Source organism: Mauremys mutica, chromosome 1, assembly GCF_020497125.1.
Source record: "Mauremys mutica isolate MM-2020 ecotype Southern chromosome 1, ASM2049712v1, whole genome shotgun sequence".
Classification (NCBI taxonomy): domain Eukaryota; kingdom Metazoa; phylum Chordata; order Testudines; family Geoemydidae; genus Mauremys; species Mauremys mutica.
The window spans coordinates 127,543,504-127,561,604 of NC_059072.1; the positions used below are offsets into that span (position 1 = coordinate 127,543,504).

The 18,101-nt window shown below is 46.0% G+C and overlaps 1 protein-coding gene across 2 annotated transcripts in view; it reads right to left on the bottom strand.

The window, feature by feature from the left end:
* KIAA0930 (KIAA0930 ortholog) overlaps nt 1–14,375 on the bottom strand; it is a 145,037-nt gene extending 130,662 nt beyond the window's left edge. For both annotated transcript variants that reach the window (XM_044995299.1, XM_044995292.1), the window contains exon 1: nt 13,820–14,375. In XM_044995299.1, the coding sequence (XP_044851234.1) occupies nt 13,820–13,964 (145 nt within the window). In that variant the 5' untranslated portion in view covers nt 13,965–14,375. The remainder of the gene's footprint in view (nt 1–13,819) is intronic.
* Between the last annotated feature and the right edge of the window lie 3,726 nt (nt 14,376–18,101).

Here is an 18,101-nt window from a genome sequence, read left to right on the forward strand (position 1 = left end):
CCACCACGGATTGCACTTGTTTCTGGTAGCGTCAGTAGAGGGGGACCATTTTGAGTAGACATGGAAAATGAACCACTCTCTCACTATTGGAGACAGTCCTTCCAAATCAAGGCTGACGCATGTAAGCAACGTAGGATTCTACTCTGGCCCATGTTATCCATGTTCTTTGGACAAAATGAAAATCTGTCTCCAGAACTGTCAATCTGCCATTGTTCATGAGCAGGTCCCATGTTAATCCCGTCTAGATTTTCAGGACAAGGCTCAGATGATGCCAAAATACTAAAGTACAAGAAAGTCTGGACTGATCTATACCTAGTCCAAGGATTATTGGAGAATCAGATAAAGGCACAAGAGGACATAAGCCATCATGTTCAATGAACAGTTCCAGAGGGAAGACTGCCTGAGGTTGAGGCTACTACACAGCACCAAAACTAGTGCCAGTCCCCAATCCAGTATATAGTGCTTATATCACTAAGTAAAGGGTGAAAGACTACAAAGTCCAACCTGATTAACCTACCTGCTGAGGGCACTGGACAAAGATGTAGTCACACCCTCTCCAACTCACCTCTGAATTTTGGACCACTCTATTATATTAGAAAGCTTTCTGCAATGTTTTTGTACGAATGCTGAGAAACAAAACTACCCATCACGTGTTTTGTGACAGACACAATTAGCTATAGCTAGGAAGATAGTAGTGCAAACAGTATTTCTGGGGTATGGATCAAGTGCAGTACAGCTACAGGCACCAACCGCATCTGCTCTAACCCCTCAGACAGAGACCAACACCTACAAAATCTCCACCAAGCATTCTCAAAACTACAGTACCCGCACGAGGAAATAAGGAAACAGATCAACAGAGCCAGACATGTACCCAGAAGCCTCCTACTGCAAGACAAACCCAAGAAAGAAACCAACAGGACTTCACTGGCCATCACATACAGTCCCCAGCTAAAACCCCTCCAGCGCATCATCAAGGATCTACAACCCATCCTGGACAATGATCCCACACTTTCACAGGCCTTGGGTGGCAGGCCAGTCCTCGCCCACAGACAACCTGCCAACCTGAAGCATATTCTCACCAGTAACTGCACACCGCACCATAGTAACTCTAACTTAGGAACCAATCCATGCAACAAACCTCAATGCCAACTCTGCCCACATATCTACACCAGCAACACCATCACAGGACCTAACCAGATCTGCCACACCATCACCGGTTCATTCACCTGCACATCCACCAATGTAATATACGCCATCATATGCCAGCAATGCCCCTCTGCTATGTACATCGGCCAAACTGGACAGTCTCTACGGAAAAGGATAAATGGACACAAATCAGATATTAGGAATGGCAATATACAAAAACCTGTATGAGAACACTTCAACCTCCCTGGCCACACAATAGCAGATCTTAAGGTAGCCATCCTGCAGCAAAAAAACTTCAGGACCAGACTTCAAAGAGAAACTGCTGAGCTTCAGTTCATCTGCAAATTTGACACCATCAGCTCAGGATTAAACAAAGACTGTGAATGGCTTGCCAACTACAAAACCAGTTTCTCCTCCCTTGGTTTTCACACCTCAACTGCTAGAAGAGGGCCTCATCCTCCCTGATTGAACTAACCTTGTTATCTCCAGCCTGCTTCTTGCTTGCATATATATACACCTGCCCCTGGAAATTTCCACTACATGTATCCGATGAAGTGGGTATTCACCCACGAAAGCTCATGCTCCAAAACATCTGTTAGTCTATAACGTGCCACAGGACTCTTCGCTGCTATTCCTGCACTGGATGCTTAAAATTAGGCTCCTACATTTATAGTGAGGAGACAATTTCTGTTTATTACTAAAGTGGAAGTTAAGCAGCAGTAACATATTTCTGTCTTTTTGCAAAGTGACACATTCACCTTAAAGATATATTTTTTAAAAACCTCCTTGTTTGTTTCCCCAGATTTATGTAAACCCCTCAAGCAATTCAGATTCCATTACCTTCACTTCATCTTCAATTGGTTTTAGAAAGGGAGGGAGAGAGTATTATACTTTTCAGACATTCAACTCCTGTATAATATTACAACAGCAGACTAGGAGACAATCACCTAAACCTACAAAACCAGAATTTTAAAACCATGTTCTTTAAAAGGGATACACAAGGCTCCCTTAAAATGTCCTTACTTCTGTTATTCAGACCTTTGATTTTAAGAATTTAAAAAAAAAACAACTTATTTTTCACCATGGATGCATTTGTATTTCACTCACCTTAGGCAATGAAAGTAGGTTAATTTCATTTTTGTTTTAGTCTGCCCAGTATCAACTTGACACCTCTACAGAGCAAACTCTACCATATCTGGGATAGCGCTCTGACTGTGTGTTATAACATTGTCTTTCCTGGGTAGATGGGACCAAACTGCTCTGTGGAATCATGTTATAGTTCAGCAAAGACCAAGGGTTGCACTCAGCCTGGCTGGCTCCAGAAGCTGCAAATTGCACCTTCCTGCAGGAATGAAGCTTGCTACACTTCACTAGAAGTTGTGAATAACTGATTTTTCAGTTCACTAGCAATTCTGAAAATATTTTTTTCTTTCTATTTGTTTTGGGTCAACCTGAAACCAAAGTTTTTCTGAATTTTTGGCAAATTGAAAAGTTAGAAAAATATGTTTCAGGTTGAATATTTCATTCTGATTTGGGGCGTTTTTAAGCTTTTTAAAATAAAAGCAAAGGAAATGAAGGGCTAGATTCACAAAACTGATGTAGTGATGGCAGCAGTGCTCCCTTATACACAATGGCCTAGTGGTTAGGGACTCACCTGCAATGTGGGAGACCCAGAAGATCTGTGTTCAAGGACCTACTCCAGAGGTGAGATTCAAACCTGGGTCTCCCCACATCAGGTGAGTGTCCTAACCATTAGGCTATTTCCAGGGGGGAGAAGCAGGCATGTATCACCACCATTTCCATCATTTACTGCATGGTGCCTAAGCCCTCTTGTGAATCTAGCCTGAAAAAAACCAAAATGTTTCATTTTGGAAATGTCAGAATGGTTAACCGTGATATTTCTGAAAAAAAATTAACTGAAAATTCACCAAATCCACGCAACTTCTCATAATGTTTCATTCAACCCTCATTTGTGTTTTTCAGTGACAAAAATTTTGGCAGAAAAATTTTACCCAGGTCTACATTTTTCTCCCTCTGGGCACCCACTGCAGTAAAGCAGGGTCATTTCCCAATGGGGCACCAAAGGATTTTAAATGGGTTCATAGAGATCTCTCCCCCCTTCTTTTTCCCTTTGATATCACAATGACCCTACTTAAGAGTTTTCTGAGCTGTTGACCTGACTTTCTCTGTCACTTATACCGGGGTGCCCAACCTATCGCGCACCTGAGCATTTCATAAGGTCGGCAGCCTGCTTCAACACAATATACTAATGGCCGATTCATTAGCGTTTTGTTGTCATGTTTACATTATTTTAGTTTACATAAATGTGTAAACAGACAATACTTTACATAGAAACAACCTATCTAAATACATACAAAAAAATCTGAACTATTAATCAATACAGGTGACTTTAAATCTTGTTAAAATCTGTAGAATCTGTTTGGCCCTCCCAAGGTTGTGCTTAGGTTTACACAGGAGGGCCACATAAAGTCTGGCCACTACTGAATTACACAGTCATAACTGGAACAACAGTCATTAATAACTTTGCTTTATTACAACCCAATTTCTTCAATATAGCCTATGTCCAAGACTTCAATTAATTTGCCTACGTGAAAAGTTTCACCTCTCTGTATTTATTCCATTGCAGCTGAAGCTAGACAAGTGAGGGGAATTAATCACAGTAAAAATTTACCACAGGTTGTACTAGATTCTCCATTACAGACAATTTTAAATTCAGATTGGATGTTTTGCTAAAAGAGATGTTCTAGTTCAAATAGGAATTACTTCAGTGAAGTTCTGTGGCCCGAGCTATACAGTCGGTCAGACCAGATGATCACAGTGGTCCCTTCTGGCCTTACAACGGCTTAGTCATTCAAGACAAAGGAAAGGTTGACACAGATGCCGAATTTCTTAAAGGACTCCATTTTTAATTGATGTTAATTGCTTTATGAGTTAACAGACGGCCTTGTAAATTCTGAGAAAATTCATTCTGCACTATGTGCTCCAAATTCAGCCAAGATAAATTAAGGGAAGGGGATGTTATGATGAGATGGGCCACATGCCACTGTAGGCAATTTGTGACTGCTAGTAACAAATATCTCCAATGGGACAATAGATGAGGAGGGCTCTGAGTTACTACAGCACATTCTTTCCCAGATGTCTGGATGGTGGACTTTGCCCACATGCTCGGGGTTCAACTGATTGTCCTATTTGGGGTCAAGAAGGAATTTCCCCCAGGTCAGACTGTCAGAGACCCTGGGGTGGGGGGTGGAAAGAGGCAGTTGCCTTCCTCTGCAGCATGGGGCACAGGTCACCTGCAAGTCTGAACTAAAATAAATGGTGGATTCGCAAATCTTGATTTAAAAGAATACAAGTTACAGAAAACTTCAGTAACTTAGCCAGAGGTTATGGGTTTATAAAAGGAACAGGTGGGTCAGGTGCCTTGGTCTGCAATGTGAAGGAGATCTGACTACATGATCAAGATGGTCCCTTCTGACCTTAAATTCTATTAGTCTATTTTGTATTTTTAATCCAATACAAAGAGATTGAATCCCTGCTTTAGCAAAATGGAATTCATCCTTAACTACAAAGAAGAGGCCAGCGTCTCCATACTACATCTATGAGATTTACACTAACATCTAGGTGCCAAATACCGCTGGAAGACTCCCACAGAGGAGTGTGCAAAAGACACACTGGGGAAGATTAAAAAAAAAATGGGAACCTTAAAAAGTTAAACTCCTAGATTCATATTTCAGCTTCTAAAAAGACCCTCATTTTTAAAATGACTGAGCACCCAACGGCTTCCACTGAAGTTGAGTATGAGCAACTGGACGCTTAGCATTTTTTAAAACCGTGCCACTTATTTATTTAGTACCTCACTATAAATGTAGGAGCCTAATTTTAAACATCCATTTTTTAAGTCTTCTTGGCCCCTGTTCTTTACCATCCCTTTGGTTCAGGTGCTTTTCCTGGGGATTTGTATATACACATATATTCAATCACCCCCTCTGGGCCAAGGGATTGGCCAAATGTTTGAGGACAGTAAAATGGCAGGCTCCAATACATGCTCATCACCTGTAAAATTTAATTTAGTTTACATTTATTTTTTTGACAGCCTTGTCATTGAGTTGTAGTCATGCAGGACAGCATCCTAAAAAAACTCCAGAAATCTCTATTATTGTTTAGGGCAATTTTTTTCTTTAAAAGAAAAGAAACCACAAAACCCAACATCTCAAGAGATATGTAAAACAACAACAAAAAAGGACACGATATTATTGGTCTGAGACCATGTCTGTCAAGTTCCAACCTGCGGCTAATTTTTATGGCTGAGTTATAAACTCCCTGAAAATATTGGTTCGTAATGGAAAGCATGACAGGCCCATAACTACAACAGCATGAATGGGGCTCTTACAATAAACCAACTAAATGGAATTTTAAATGAACTGCCATAAAAAGGTTATTTACCTCCAAGGAGCTCAGCCCTGGAGTTGTACCTTGGATTACTGTGCTCCATAACGCAGCAGCCAGTGTAACAAATAGATATAATCACTTTCCTGAGAGCCCAGGAGGTTTTTTTATAGCACTCTTACAAAAAGGGTTATAAGATGCAGTAAAGGGTGGGTCATGCTATGCTATGCTATGCTGGACGGGAACCTGCATTAAAGGCTTGATCCTGCATTGGCAATGGTGGGAGCAGAATTAGGCTCTGGCTTCGCACAGGGCCAGATTTCCAATTAGACACAGTAGGCATGTTCCTTGGGGTGCCAGCGTTCTAGGGGTGTCTGAGGAGACAAAACAGTTTTGGGTTAGAGCTCTGGACTGGGAGGGTTAAAAGAAGTTAAAAGAGGGTTAAACGTTAAAAATACATACAAGCTCCCTTGCGGATGACCGGGCTCCTGGCATGGGTTGGTGGCCACCCAGTGTGTGGGGTTGGGGCAGGGTGAGCGTCTGAGTCAGCCCACCTGGGGGCGCTGTAAGCCATGGCCGAGTGGGATGGCTGCTGAAGGTGCTGGGAGTGTCCAAGACCCTTCCCAATTTTGGCCGCCCTGCTGCCTCTGCCCTGTGCCGGGGAGGAAGAGGTAGGGACTTGGCCAGCGCCCTATTCACTTTCATGGGCAGAGCCGGAGCATGGCTCCTGTGCCAGGCTGCGGGAGGGACAGAAGACACCTGGGGACCGTTCGCCCTGGGGAGAGGTACAGTCAGGGCCAGCTCCAGCATTTTTGCCGCCCCAAGCAGCAAGAAAAGAAAGAAAGAAAGAAAGAAAGCCACGATCGGTGGCACTCCGGCTTCACTCTTCGGCGGCAATTCGGCAGCAGGTCCTTTCCTCCGACAGGGACTGAGGGCCCTGCCACCAAATTGCCACAGAAGACCTGACCTGCCGCCCTTCTCCACTGGCTGCCCCAAGCACCTGCTTGCTGCGCTGGTGCCTGGAGCAGTCCCCCCTTGCGCCTTGCCTGGGGCGAGTGGGCTGTGCCCCAGCTCAAGCTAAGAGCACTGTATGTGGCAGAGGGTCTCATGCCTTCCTGGGGAGGCCGTGTTTATATTTCTTTTTGTTTCATGTTTTACAGAAAACACAGAGGTCAGCTATAGGCGTAGGGGGGGCGGGCGCTGAAGATGCTGTGCCTGGGGTACATAAGGTGTAAATCTGTCCCAGGCTCTGCAAAGCATCTAAGAGTTCTAAGTTCAGAGTTCTCACTTTTCCCAGCACTGTATAACTCCGTCCATTCCCAGTACAGGATTGCCAATTTCAAGAGATCAAAAATCATCAGATGGACCCCCCGAAAATCAGGAGATTGACCCAAAAAATCATGACGACATTGAAAAAAAAAAAAGAAAAAAAAAAAAGATTATATGGTGTATTTTAGGTCAGTCTCCTGATTTCTGAACTACCCCTGCCCATACCCAGGATGTGTGCACGTGACAATCAGTGTTGCCCACTGTCCAACATGTACTGGATAAGGTGATTTTGGCCCCTGCTACAGGAGCTCTCACCCCCACATCTACCCATCTCCTGCCCAACAATTAATCCTGTCTCCCAGCTCCCTCACCAGTTCTGTCCCCACACAACCCTTCCTCAATTCAGTCCCTCCAGCTCCCATCATCACCACCCTATCAGTTCAGCTGCCTACCCCATGAACCCCCTGCCTCCCTCAGTTCACCCTCACAGCACTCACCCCATCTGCTCAGAACCCACCATCAACAGAGCTCCCCACCCTATCAGCCCCCACCTCCTCACTTCAGCCCCCTGGCCATAGTTCAGCCCTCCCAACCTCAACTCTGCCTCTCTTAGGGTTCTTCAGTGGGGTCCCCTCTCCTACTCCCCAGGCTGGCAGGGAAGCAGCCACCCAGAGCTGATAGCCAGAGCCTGCGAGGAGGGGCTCCCACTGTCAGCCCCCGGCGGCGGGGACAGAGGAGGCTGACAGCGGGCAACCTGGCCACATGTGTCTGACAGCGATTTTTAAGTAAAACTAAGCCTCACTCATGATCTCAAGATAAAACTCTCACATGTCAGGATTCTAACATTGGAGAGTTCTATTGTGAGATCATGAATGAGGCTTAAATTTTACTTAGAAATCACGTTATTGTGATAAATTCACAAGAGTTGGCATGTCTGCCAATATTTCTGCCCTCATCTCCTTCTCTACCTCCCCTTGTTCCCTTCAGTTTCACCAAGTTCTCTTCCAACCGTTCCCTTTGTCTTTCACCTACTCTACACTCATTCCCTTCTTTCCCGACACCCATATACCTTAACAGCCTATCATTTAATGCATGCAAGGGTCCAATTTCCAGAACGAGACCAAAGATCTACTTATTCAAGCCCTGATTCAGCACGGTGTTTAAGCACCTGCCTGACTTTTGAACAAGAGAATCATCCCACTAACTTCATACATTGCTGACAGGCAATTTTAAGGACATTCAGATGCTTCTCTGAAGCCTCCAAGAACACCACCAAGCCAAGCACATACCCTCCCGCTTTGCCACTGTAACCTCCTATCCTGTTTTCCCCTCTTGTGAATCAGAAGTGTATGGGAGAGCTTCTGCTCCTCCCTCAGTTAGCAGGAGACACAGAAAAGGGAAGGGTTCTCTAGCCCCTGACAACAGCAGGAGCAGGCCCACTGCATGATCCAGCAGCCTCTCTTCTAGGCCCGCTACATTTAAGATTTAGTAATCTGGGAGAAGTTATTTTAGATTATTTGCTTGCTGTTGCTTTTTTATGGCTCTCTGGATTATCCAAGCATACATATCAACAGAGGCAAAGGGGCAGTTAATAGTATTTTCAGCTCCTTGGGCCTTTCCCACCTTTGACCATCTATGTATTACACTGGTCTATTATTGGTCAGCAACGGAGCATTTCACCATTACATTATTCAAATGTCTACTTCTTGTTTCCTAGGAAACGTAATTTTAATTATAATACTACCTTATACTAAAACAACACCTTCCACCCCAGGATCTCAAATGCAGCACTTTCTTTAGCATACTGTAAGATAAGTATTGTTAGAGGGACAGCAACGCACAGAGAAGTTAATCATGTTATCCAACGTCACACAAGATGCCATAGGTGAAACAGGAATCGAACCCTCCCAGTCCAGGGCTCTAACCCAAAACTGTTTTGTCTCCTCAGACACTCGTTTGCAGACAAATAAATTTTTCAAGGAGAATGAACATAGCAAGAGGTAGAGAAAGACAGGAGACAAACAACATGAACCATGGAACTTTTCAACTTTGTGCTCCTGTTGACTAGATCCAAAAAGAAAGAACACAAGATTTATGCCCCTCCACTCACTCTGAACTTTTAATCAAAGAAGCTGAGGCAGAACCTGCCACCATTCATGCTTTATTATCAAAGTAAAACACGGGGCAAGTGTCTTGTAGTCTTAAATAATTTTTTTTGCCACAGAAACACTCTAGTGAATTCCATTTCATAGGGAGCCTTGTGGTAGTAGAATACACTCGGTGACTGGATAACACCTTAACAGCCAGTTGAGACCTATTGTAATTAGAGTGACATCATCTTCTCTACTACACAGAGTGATTATAAATCATGTATCTAGTCATTATTCTGGAATGCAATACCAGGAACTTTTTAACACACTTCACACAACAAAGGGATGGATTCCCCTCAATATGGGGGAAGACACTTGTTTTAGGGATGTCTAATGACAATTGATACCAACTGCAAAATTTTAGGAAGAAGTAATTTGCACTATAAAAACTTGGCAATAAAATACAACTCAAAATTGAAAAAGGTTTAGTTTCAATGAATAACACCATTTAAAAAAGCCAGAGAGAGAGACAGAGAGCGAGAGAATGTCCAATTCTGTGAGCTATTATATGGTCTCGTTGTAATCAATGGGAGTTAAGAGCACTCAGCAATTTTCAGGATCAAGCCTTCAGGGACTAATCCCTGAAATCAATTAACCAGATTCTCAGACAGGGTAAACTGGGATACCTCCAAATGACTTCAGTGGAACTACAGAGATTTATAGCAGTTGAAGATCTAGCCCATTATGACTACAGAGACAAGTAACATGAGCAGAATTTGGCTTTTATTATGGAAGACAGGGCCGGCTCCAGGCCCCAGCACGCGCTTGGGGCGGCATGCCGCGGGAGGCGCTCTGCCGGTCGGCGAGAGGGTGGCAGGCGGCTCCAGTGGACCTCCTGCAGACGTGCCTGCGGAGGGTCCGCTGGTCCCGCGGCTCCGATGGACGTCCACCGGAGCCGCAGGACCAGCGGACCCTCCGCAGGCACGTCTGTGGGAGGTCCACCGGAGCCGCGGGACCGGCGACCGCCAGAGCGCCCCCCGCGGCGTGCCACGGTGCTTGGGACAGCGAAATTGCTAGAGCTGCCCCTGATGGAAGATCATTAAAACTAGTTTCTTGAGCTTTTAAATTATGGGATTACACATAAAATAGTCTAAATTCTTGATTTATGAGATTTCTACTGGGATTTTGGAAGAGTTCATAAGCAATAGAGGAAAATAGAAATAAAAAGAACAGGAACTAATTTATAGTCAGTGACAAATGCCATACATCAAGCAACTAGTTATGGTGCTTGAAATTAAGCATGTCCTGTGCAAGGAAGCTTTGCAATATAAGACAACTCAGTATACAATATGGTACGCGGAGCATCCATTCTCTCCTCTTCCCGCGGCACCCTGCTGAGACTCTCTAAGCTTTGAGCAGCAATAAAGATGGAAGATTGGGCTAGCCATGGTGACGAAGGTCCAATGTCATGGCTATTTCAACACAAACACGCAACGTGGCAGGTCTATACTTGTAGGCCACTGGAGTCTTCCCACTGTTTGATTATAATTTTGCAGGCTGGAGTAAAGTGCAGAAATGCAATATCCTAGAAAAAGATATACATCGATAGAGAGGTTCTGGTTATAACTTTGTAATCTCTCTCAACAAACCTAGACATAACAGGAGTATCTCTATTGATACGGTCACATTTTCAACATGGTGACTGAGCTGCACGATTCCCATTAACATTATACTAACTAGTCCTCACATGCTAACTTGCAAGATTGTACCCTTATTCATGTGACAAGCTAGGCAGGAAATGGTTTTCGAATTGGGATGAAAAGTTACAATCTCCAAAATTTTCACAAAGGTAGTTTGAAAACATTTTTGGTTTGGGTCAGCGGAAATGTTTCATTTTGATTTCAACTATTATTTATTTATACTATAATTAGCTTAAATTTTGAAATGAAAAGCCATTTCAAGCCAGATAACTGGAATTTGTTGTTTAGAAAACATTGAGTTTCACTAGTTCCAAAACTCTTTCCTTCCCCATCCCCCGCAAAAGTTTTTTCAAGTTAAAAAAAAAAAGTGTCAAAACTGACTCTTTCCCAAGATACGTTTCCATTTCAAAGAACTGGCATTTTCTGATTATAAAACATTTAGCTAAAAAATTCCCGACAATGGAACTTCTCTCAAGACAGTGCTAAAGAATCATGGTGTTGAGATTCATACTATTGCAAATGTTTCAATCTTCCTCCCACCAACTAAAAAACAGCATTTTGGCTACAACTTAAAAAAAAAAAAGTCAACATTTTTATTACTACAAGTCCCCATTTTCAACAAATTTAACTATCAGGCCCAAAGTTAATTAGCAGCAGGGCCGGCTCCAGACCCCAGCGCGCCAAGCGCGCAGTTGGGGCAGCGTGCCACGGGAGGGCGGCAGACGGCTCTGGTGGACCTCCCGCAGGCATGCCTGCGGAGGGTCCGCTGGTCCCACGGCTCCGGTGGAGCATCCGCAGGCGTGGCTGCGGGAGGTCCACCGGAGCTGCGGGAACAGCGGACCCTCTGCAGGCACGCCTGCGGGAGGTCCACCAGAGCCGCGGGACCGGCAACTGCCAGAACGCCCCCCGTGGCGTGCCGCCCTCCTTGGGGCGGCGCAATTTCTAGAGCCGCCCCTGATTAGCAGTATCTTTTTAACTGTATACTACTAATAAATGCATAGGCCAAATAAAAACTGCAAAACACCAAATGCTGATCAGTAACTGTCCATTATTTCTATTACAGTAGCACCTGGAGGCTACAGTCAGGGATTGGGGCTCCATTATGTTAGATGCTGTAGAAACATGTAGTAATGATTATTTTCCTACTTATTTGTGGCTGCACCCACTACGTATGAAGCACATACAATAGGGGATGATCCCTGCCCCACGGAGATCACAGCATAAGGGCAGATGCACGCACAGGTAATACAGAGGTCAGGGAAGAGGAACGCAAAAGGGATTTTCAATGCAAGTCAAGGAGATTCACTATAAGTAGCACAACAGAAGTAAGTATTTAAGAAGGACTTAAAAATGGAGAGGGTTGGGGCCTTGTATGTCTGCTGAGAAAGGTCAACCACATATCTAGGCCACCTGGAAATAAAAGAAGGCTGAGAGTGTTTCAGAGACTTACAATCTAAAGCATTGATCCTGCAGTGAGCTATATACTGGCACATAGGTCCAACCACATGGAGCTCATAAGAGGATCGGGGCCAAGGTACAAATACCGTTTCAAGCTAGGTTTAAAATAAGGTTGAAATAGTTTTGCATATCAGGAACATCTGTTGAATAGCAGCTGTTTTTTCTTTCAGTCTTATTACTCATAATACTGTATGGTTATAGCTGCTATCCATTAACGTAACCAGATTCAAATGATTTCATAATACGAGAGGCTCAGGTTAAGGAAGAATTTCACTGCATTCAGGTTTGTAGGTTACTCAGATTTTAACCTTGGACTCTTATTTCACAACACATTTCCTCAGTAACTGGATTAAGCAATATTTATTTCCTCTCAAGTAACATTAGCTCTTTTCAATATTTACTTCTTAGTCAATACTAAGTAGCTAAAAATAGGGAAGAAAATCTTTTGATTAAAAAAAGTCATCGTGTACTTACTAGACCCTGGCAAGCAGTATGAAATCACTTACTCAGAAAAGGGAGGTGTCTGATTCATAAGGGGAAAAAAGCTACATAAAAAAGATCAATCATTTGACAGTCATGTGATCTCAAGAACCAGAGGGAAAAAAAGAAAAAAAGTATACATCTGGTATGTGTTCCAAGATCTAGGAAAAAATATTTATTTTATTTAAAAAATAATTAGTTTATCCATATTGTGCCTTTTGACCATTTTCCTCCAAGGGCGTTTCAGACAATAGAGTGAACTGATCTCTTTAGTTCTTACTAGCCTACTTAGACTAAAATTAGGCCCATTTCTGAAACAATATGATATCCCTAGAGCACACAACAGGTTCCCAGTAGCAATTATGGCTGGCAGTATATTACAAACCAACAGACTTTGATTTAGTCTACAGGCTTTTTATGAAAAAAAGGCTCCTGCTCCCACTGCAGTCTGGAAAGCAATGGCACACAGCTAGCTTTGTTCATCTTAAAGCTTCCATTCTTCCAAGAGATAAGAAGATAAATGCTATTTCTCGGACTCTCTTACAGATTGCAATGGATTGTTTCTACAGGATGTGAATATCTCATCACTTAACCAATGCATATACAAAGTCAGATACCCATTTCTGATAATAGGGACTTTCGGTTTCCATTAACCACCACCCAGTGATAGAAAAAAGGGGGACTGGAGGTAGGGGCGTTCAGACGGATCAGGTTTGTGTGGTATATACTAAGCCTAGGGAAATCACACACTACACAACATATAGTAATTCAAACCTGTTACCTTATTGCATCACAAGGAATTACTCAATATTGGGGCCATAGTAATAAGCCACCAGAAACGCTCCCTTCCCCCTCTCAGCCGCCTTGTACCTGTAGGAAATGCTCCTACAAACTGCGACCAACAGACCCACTGCTAACCAGGACCCACAAGGATCAGAAGCAAGCGCTGCCCTTGCTAACCCGCCCTAGCCGTTAGCAGGAGTCCGGGCTATTCTGGTGAGGGGAGGGCTTCGCATGCGGCACGAGCACTGGGATCAGACGGGGGAGGCTCAGCCCGGGGCGAGGTGCATTCCCCGCGTGTGCGCTCGCCCCGGGGCGGGCCGGCGGGCTGCGGGAGGCGCCCGGCAAATGGGGTAACTTTACTCCCGCCCCCGCGGCGCGCTCTGCGGGCGGGCGGACGGGCGCTGCCCACCCACTCCCTTCCCCCGGCTCCCGGCTCGCTCTGCAGGGGGAAGGTACGAGCAGGCAGCAGCCACCCCCGGGACTCACCCAGCCCGCTGATCTCCTGGCGGATGTTAATGCGGTTCCTTTCCTCCACTATCGCCCGCAGCATCTGCTGGAGCGATCGGTCCAGGTCTCCGTTCTCCTCCTCTTCTCTCTGCCCAGCCCGGCCGAAACTCTTGAGAGATGCCATGCTAGGGCCACCGCAAATGATTTCATCTCAGTCTGCCTCCGAGCTCAGACTGCAGGACTGCCCCCTCCCCGCCCCACCGCACACAAAACACGAGCGCCTAGGCAGATAATGGGGGCGGCAAGAGACTTGCGGGGAGAAGGGGGCCGGATGCTTTTTGGTTTAGGAGACGAGAATGTTTTAAGAAAATAATAATAATAATAATCCCGATCCTGCCGTTGGCGGTGCTGCTGGTGGGGGAGGGTTATGCCCTTTGTAATGCCAAAGCTCCTTGGAAAGTTTCCGAGTCCTTATCATCTACCCGCTGGAAATATCGGGTTTAACCCCGCTTCTTGCTGCGGATCGATTGCAATTTGCTCCAATTTACCTAGGAGGCACTTCCGCCTCCCATAGCCGAGGAGCTGGAGCTGCCTGCCTATGACACTTCCTGAAACAAGGAGCCAGCAGAGGCGATTTAAAGAGGCATCAGGCAATTCCCCACCAATGACCGCAAAGAGCGGATGTGTGACAAGGGGAAAGGGGGCGGGGAGGGCTGCAGGGTGGGGTTTGTTTGCAGTCATCATGACAAGCTGAGATCCCTCCCCCTCACTCTCTGTCTCTCTGCTTGTGCAATTAACCATATGCATGCATATAGCTATAGAAGTAAAGGTGCTGGCCCCAGGTAGTAGAAATGCCCCTTTGATTGCCTCTTAGCCACTAATCCATTCCCTTCAGGACTTGTTCTAACATTTCCAAAGCCAGGAGAGCTTCAAACAGTTATTTTAAAGCAAACTATCATGTCTAGTACCCCCATTGTACTAGACATGGTACAAACATGAAACAAACAAACAAAAATCCCTGCCCCAAAGAATTTACAATCTAAGTATAAGACAAGAGGACAGGAGCCTACAGGTGCACCCATGGGGGAGTGCAAGGAAACAATAACACAAAAATACAAACACTGAGCAAACGTAATAAGTGTCTGTGTCCTATCTACTCTACAATTTACAGTCTTTGTCTGTTAACATGTTAATTAGCACGTTAAAACACAACTAAACGTTCAAGTGTAGATATACATGTGGATTATACCTAACTAACTAGCAAGTTTGCAGATGACACTAAACTGGGAGGAGTGGTTGATACGCTGGAGGGTAGGGATAGGATACAGAGGGACCTAGACAAATTAGAGGATTGGGCCAAAAGAAATATGATGAGGTTCAACAAGGACAAGTGCAGAGTCCTGCACTTAGGACGGAAGAATCCCATGCACTGCTACAGACTAGGGACCGAATGGCTGGGTAGCAGTTCTGCAGAAAAGGACCTAGGGGTTACGGTGGACGAAAAGCTGAATATGAGTCAACAGTGTGCCCTTGTTGCCAAGAAGGCTAATGGCATTTTGGGTTGTATAAGTAGGGGCATTTCCAGCAGATCAAGGGATGTGATCATCCCCCTCTACTCAGCACTGGTGAGGCCTCATTTGGAGTACTGTGTCCAGTTTTGGGCCCCACACTACAACAAGGATGTGGATAAATTGGAGAGAGTCCAGCGGAGGGCAACAAAAATGATTAGGGGGCTGGAGCACATGACTTATGAGGAGAGGCTGAGGGAACTGGGATTGTTTAGTCTGCAGAAGAGAAGAATGAGGGGGGATTTGATAGCTGCTTTCAACTACCTGAAAGGGGGTTCCAAAGAGGATGGATCTAGACTGTTCTCAGTGGTAGAAGATGACAGAACAAGGAGTAATGGTCTCAAGTTGCAGAGGGGGAGGTTTAGGTTGGATATTAGGAAAAACTTTTTCACTAGTAGGGTGGTGAAGAACTGGAATGGGTTACCTAGGGAGGTGGTGGAATCTCCTTCCTTAGAGGTTTTTAAGGTCAGGCTTGACAAAGCCCTGGCTGGGATGATTTAGTTGGGTTTGGTCCTGCTTTGAGCAGGGGGTTGGACTAGATGACCTCCTGAGGTCCCTTCCAACCCTGAGATTCTATGATTCTATGATTCTAACTGAGTTGTGGATAGTTCAGTACCCACTTCAGGTGCATCTGTTACTAACGCCCATTGTCAGCCAGTACTTTTGCTAGTCCGGAATTGGCAGCATTCACTGCTCTGTACATTAATTTCCAGACATTAGTGTGAACTAGTGAGTTTCTACTGTGCATAATCACTAGGGACTAGGAGATACCTTTCTGAACTGTGAATGTTATAAGTTAGGCCTCAATTCTGCAAAGATTTATGCACATGTTTAACTTTCAACCTGTTAGTCGTTCCAGTGTAAATCTTTGCAGAACTAGGGCTGTGTATTTCATACATTTGTAAGCTGTTCAGGCCAGGGGCTGTATTTTAATCTATCTTTGTACAGTGCCTAGAACACTGGGGTCCCATCTCAGTTGAGACCCCTAGGAACTACTGTAATACAATGTATATGGCCGTCCAACATCTTGACAGATTAAAGGAGACGCAACCAGGGCCGGCTCCAGGGGTTTTGCCGCCCCAAGCAGCCAAAAAAAAAAAAAAAAGCCGTGATCGTGATCTGCAGCAATTCAGCGGGAGGTCCTTCGCTCTGAGTGGGAGTGAGGGACCCTCCGCCGAATTGCCGCCGAATACCTGAAAGTGCCGCCCAGCTCCGGAGTTGCCGCCCCAAGCACCTGCTTGATAAGCTGGTGCCTGGAGCCGGCCCTGGATGCAACAAAGTCGGTCTGTCAATGGTGCTTAGCATAGCAATGATATGATAAAAAAGCTCAATGCACAAGCAGCAAACCTTCCCACAGTGGCTACAGGTCCATGCACCAGATGGAAGTTGAAGCATACTCTGCTTTCTGGTTCATTGCAGGCCTCAGCTCTGTGCGGTGACTGTACTAGCCTTGACCCAGCTTCTCCAAATGGAACGATTGTGAGCAGGATATTCCCAGTATTTCTTGGGGCCTTGCTTGTTCTTGTCCTTGTCACTGTATGGGAGCTTTGGCCTTCCTCTGCATTGCAGGCAGTTCTAAGCTGGCCACAGAGCAAAGCCTTCTGCAGACAATCTTGACGCATGTGCTCCGAGTGTGCCAGCCAGCAAAGCCTGCGAACATCCAGCAGTGTGCATAGACCAGGCCTGCACAACATGCGGCCCGCAGAGTCTCACTGTGCGGCCCGTGAAGGGATTCTGAATCCCCTGCACACTGCGCTCTGTGGGCAGCCCAGAGCCCTTTGAATCCCAGCCGCGGCAGGGAATCAAAGGGCTCTGCGCTGCCCGCAGCGGCGGCAGGCAATCAAAGGGCTCTGGGTTGCCCGCAGCCGTGGGGAGCCCAGAGCCCTTTAAATCCCAGCCGCGGCCGGGGAGACCAGAGCCCTTTAAATTCCAGCCGCGGCCGGGGAGACCAGAGCCCTTTAAATCTCAGCGGCGGCAGGCAATCAAAGGGCTCTGGGCTGCCCGCAGCGGAAGGCAGCCCAGAGCCCTTTGAATCCCAGCCCGCGGCCGCTGATTGCCCCCTCCACGGACCCCTGCCCTAACTGCCCCCCAGGACCCCCACCCCCTATCTAACACAGCTGGTCCTTGTCTCCTGATATCCCTCTCCCAGGACCCCACCCCCTATCTAAATGCCGCTGCTCCTTGTCCCCCGATTGCCCCCTCCTAAGAGCCCTGCCCCTAACAGCCCCTTGGGACCTCAGCCCCTATCTAAGCCTCTCTTCTCCTTGTCCCCAACTGCCCCCTCCTGAGATCCCCCCAACTTCCCCTCAGGACCTCACCCCCACCTGTCCCCTGATGAACCCCTGAGACTCCCATCCCTATCCAACTGCTGCCTGTCTCCTGACTGCCCCCCTGAACCTCCGCCCCATCCAACCCCCCCTGCTCCCTGTCCCTTGACTGCTCCCCGGAACCCCCTATGCCTTCTCCAACCCCCAGCCCCCTTACCGTGCCACTCAGACCAGCGTGTCTGGCTCCATGCAGCTCCAGACACGTTGCTGCCATGCTCCCCCGCGGAGCCCACAGCCCCCTCCCGCCCCAACACCTGCCTTCCAGAGTTGAACACCTCAGGATTCAGGAGTGCTCAAGCTCAGTTTGGGCAGCTGTTACTTCATTTCTCCCAAATCAAATATACTGATCCACTGTAACTTGCTGTAGAAAAAGCAGGATAAAATTGAGCAAGAAATGCTTTTTAGGACTGGAATTGCTATTTTCAA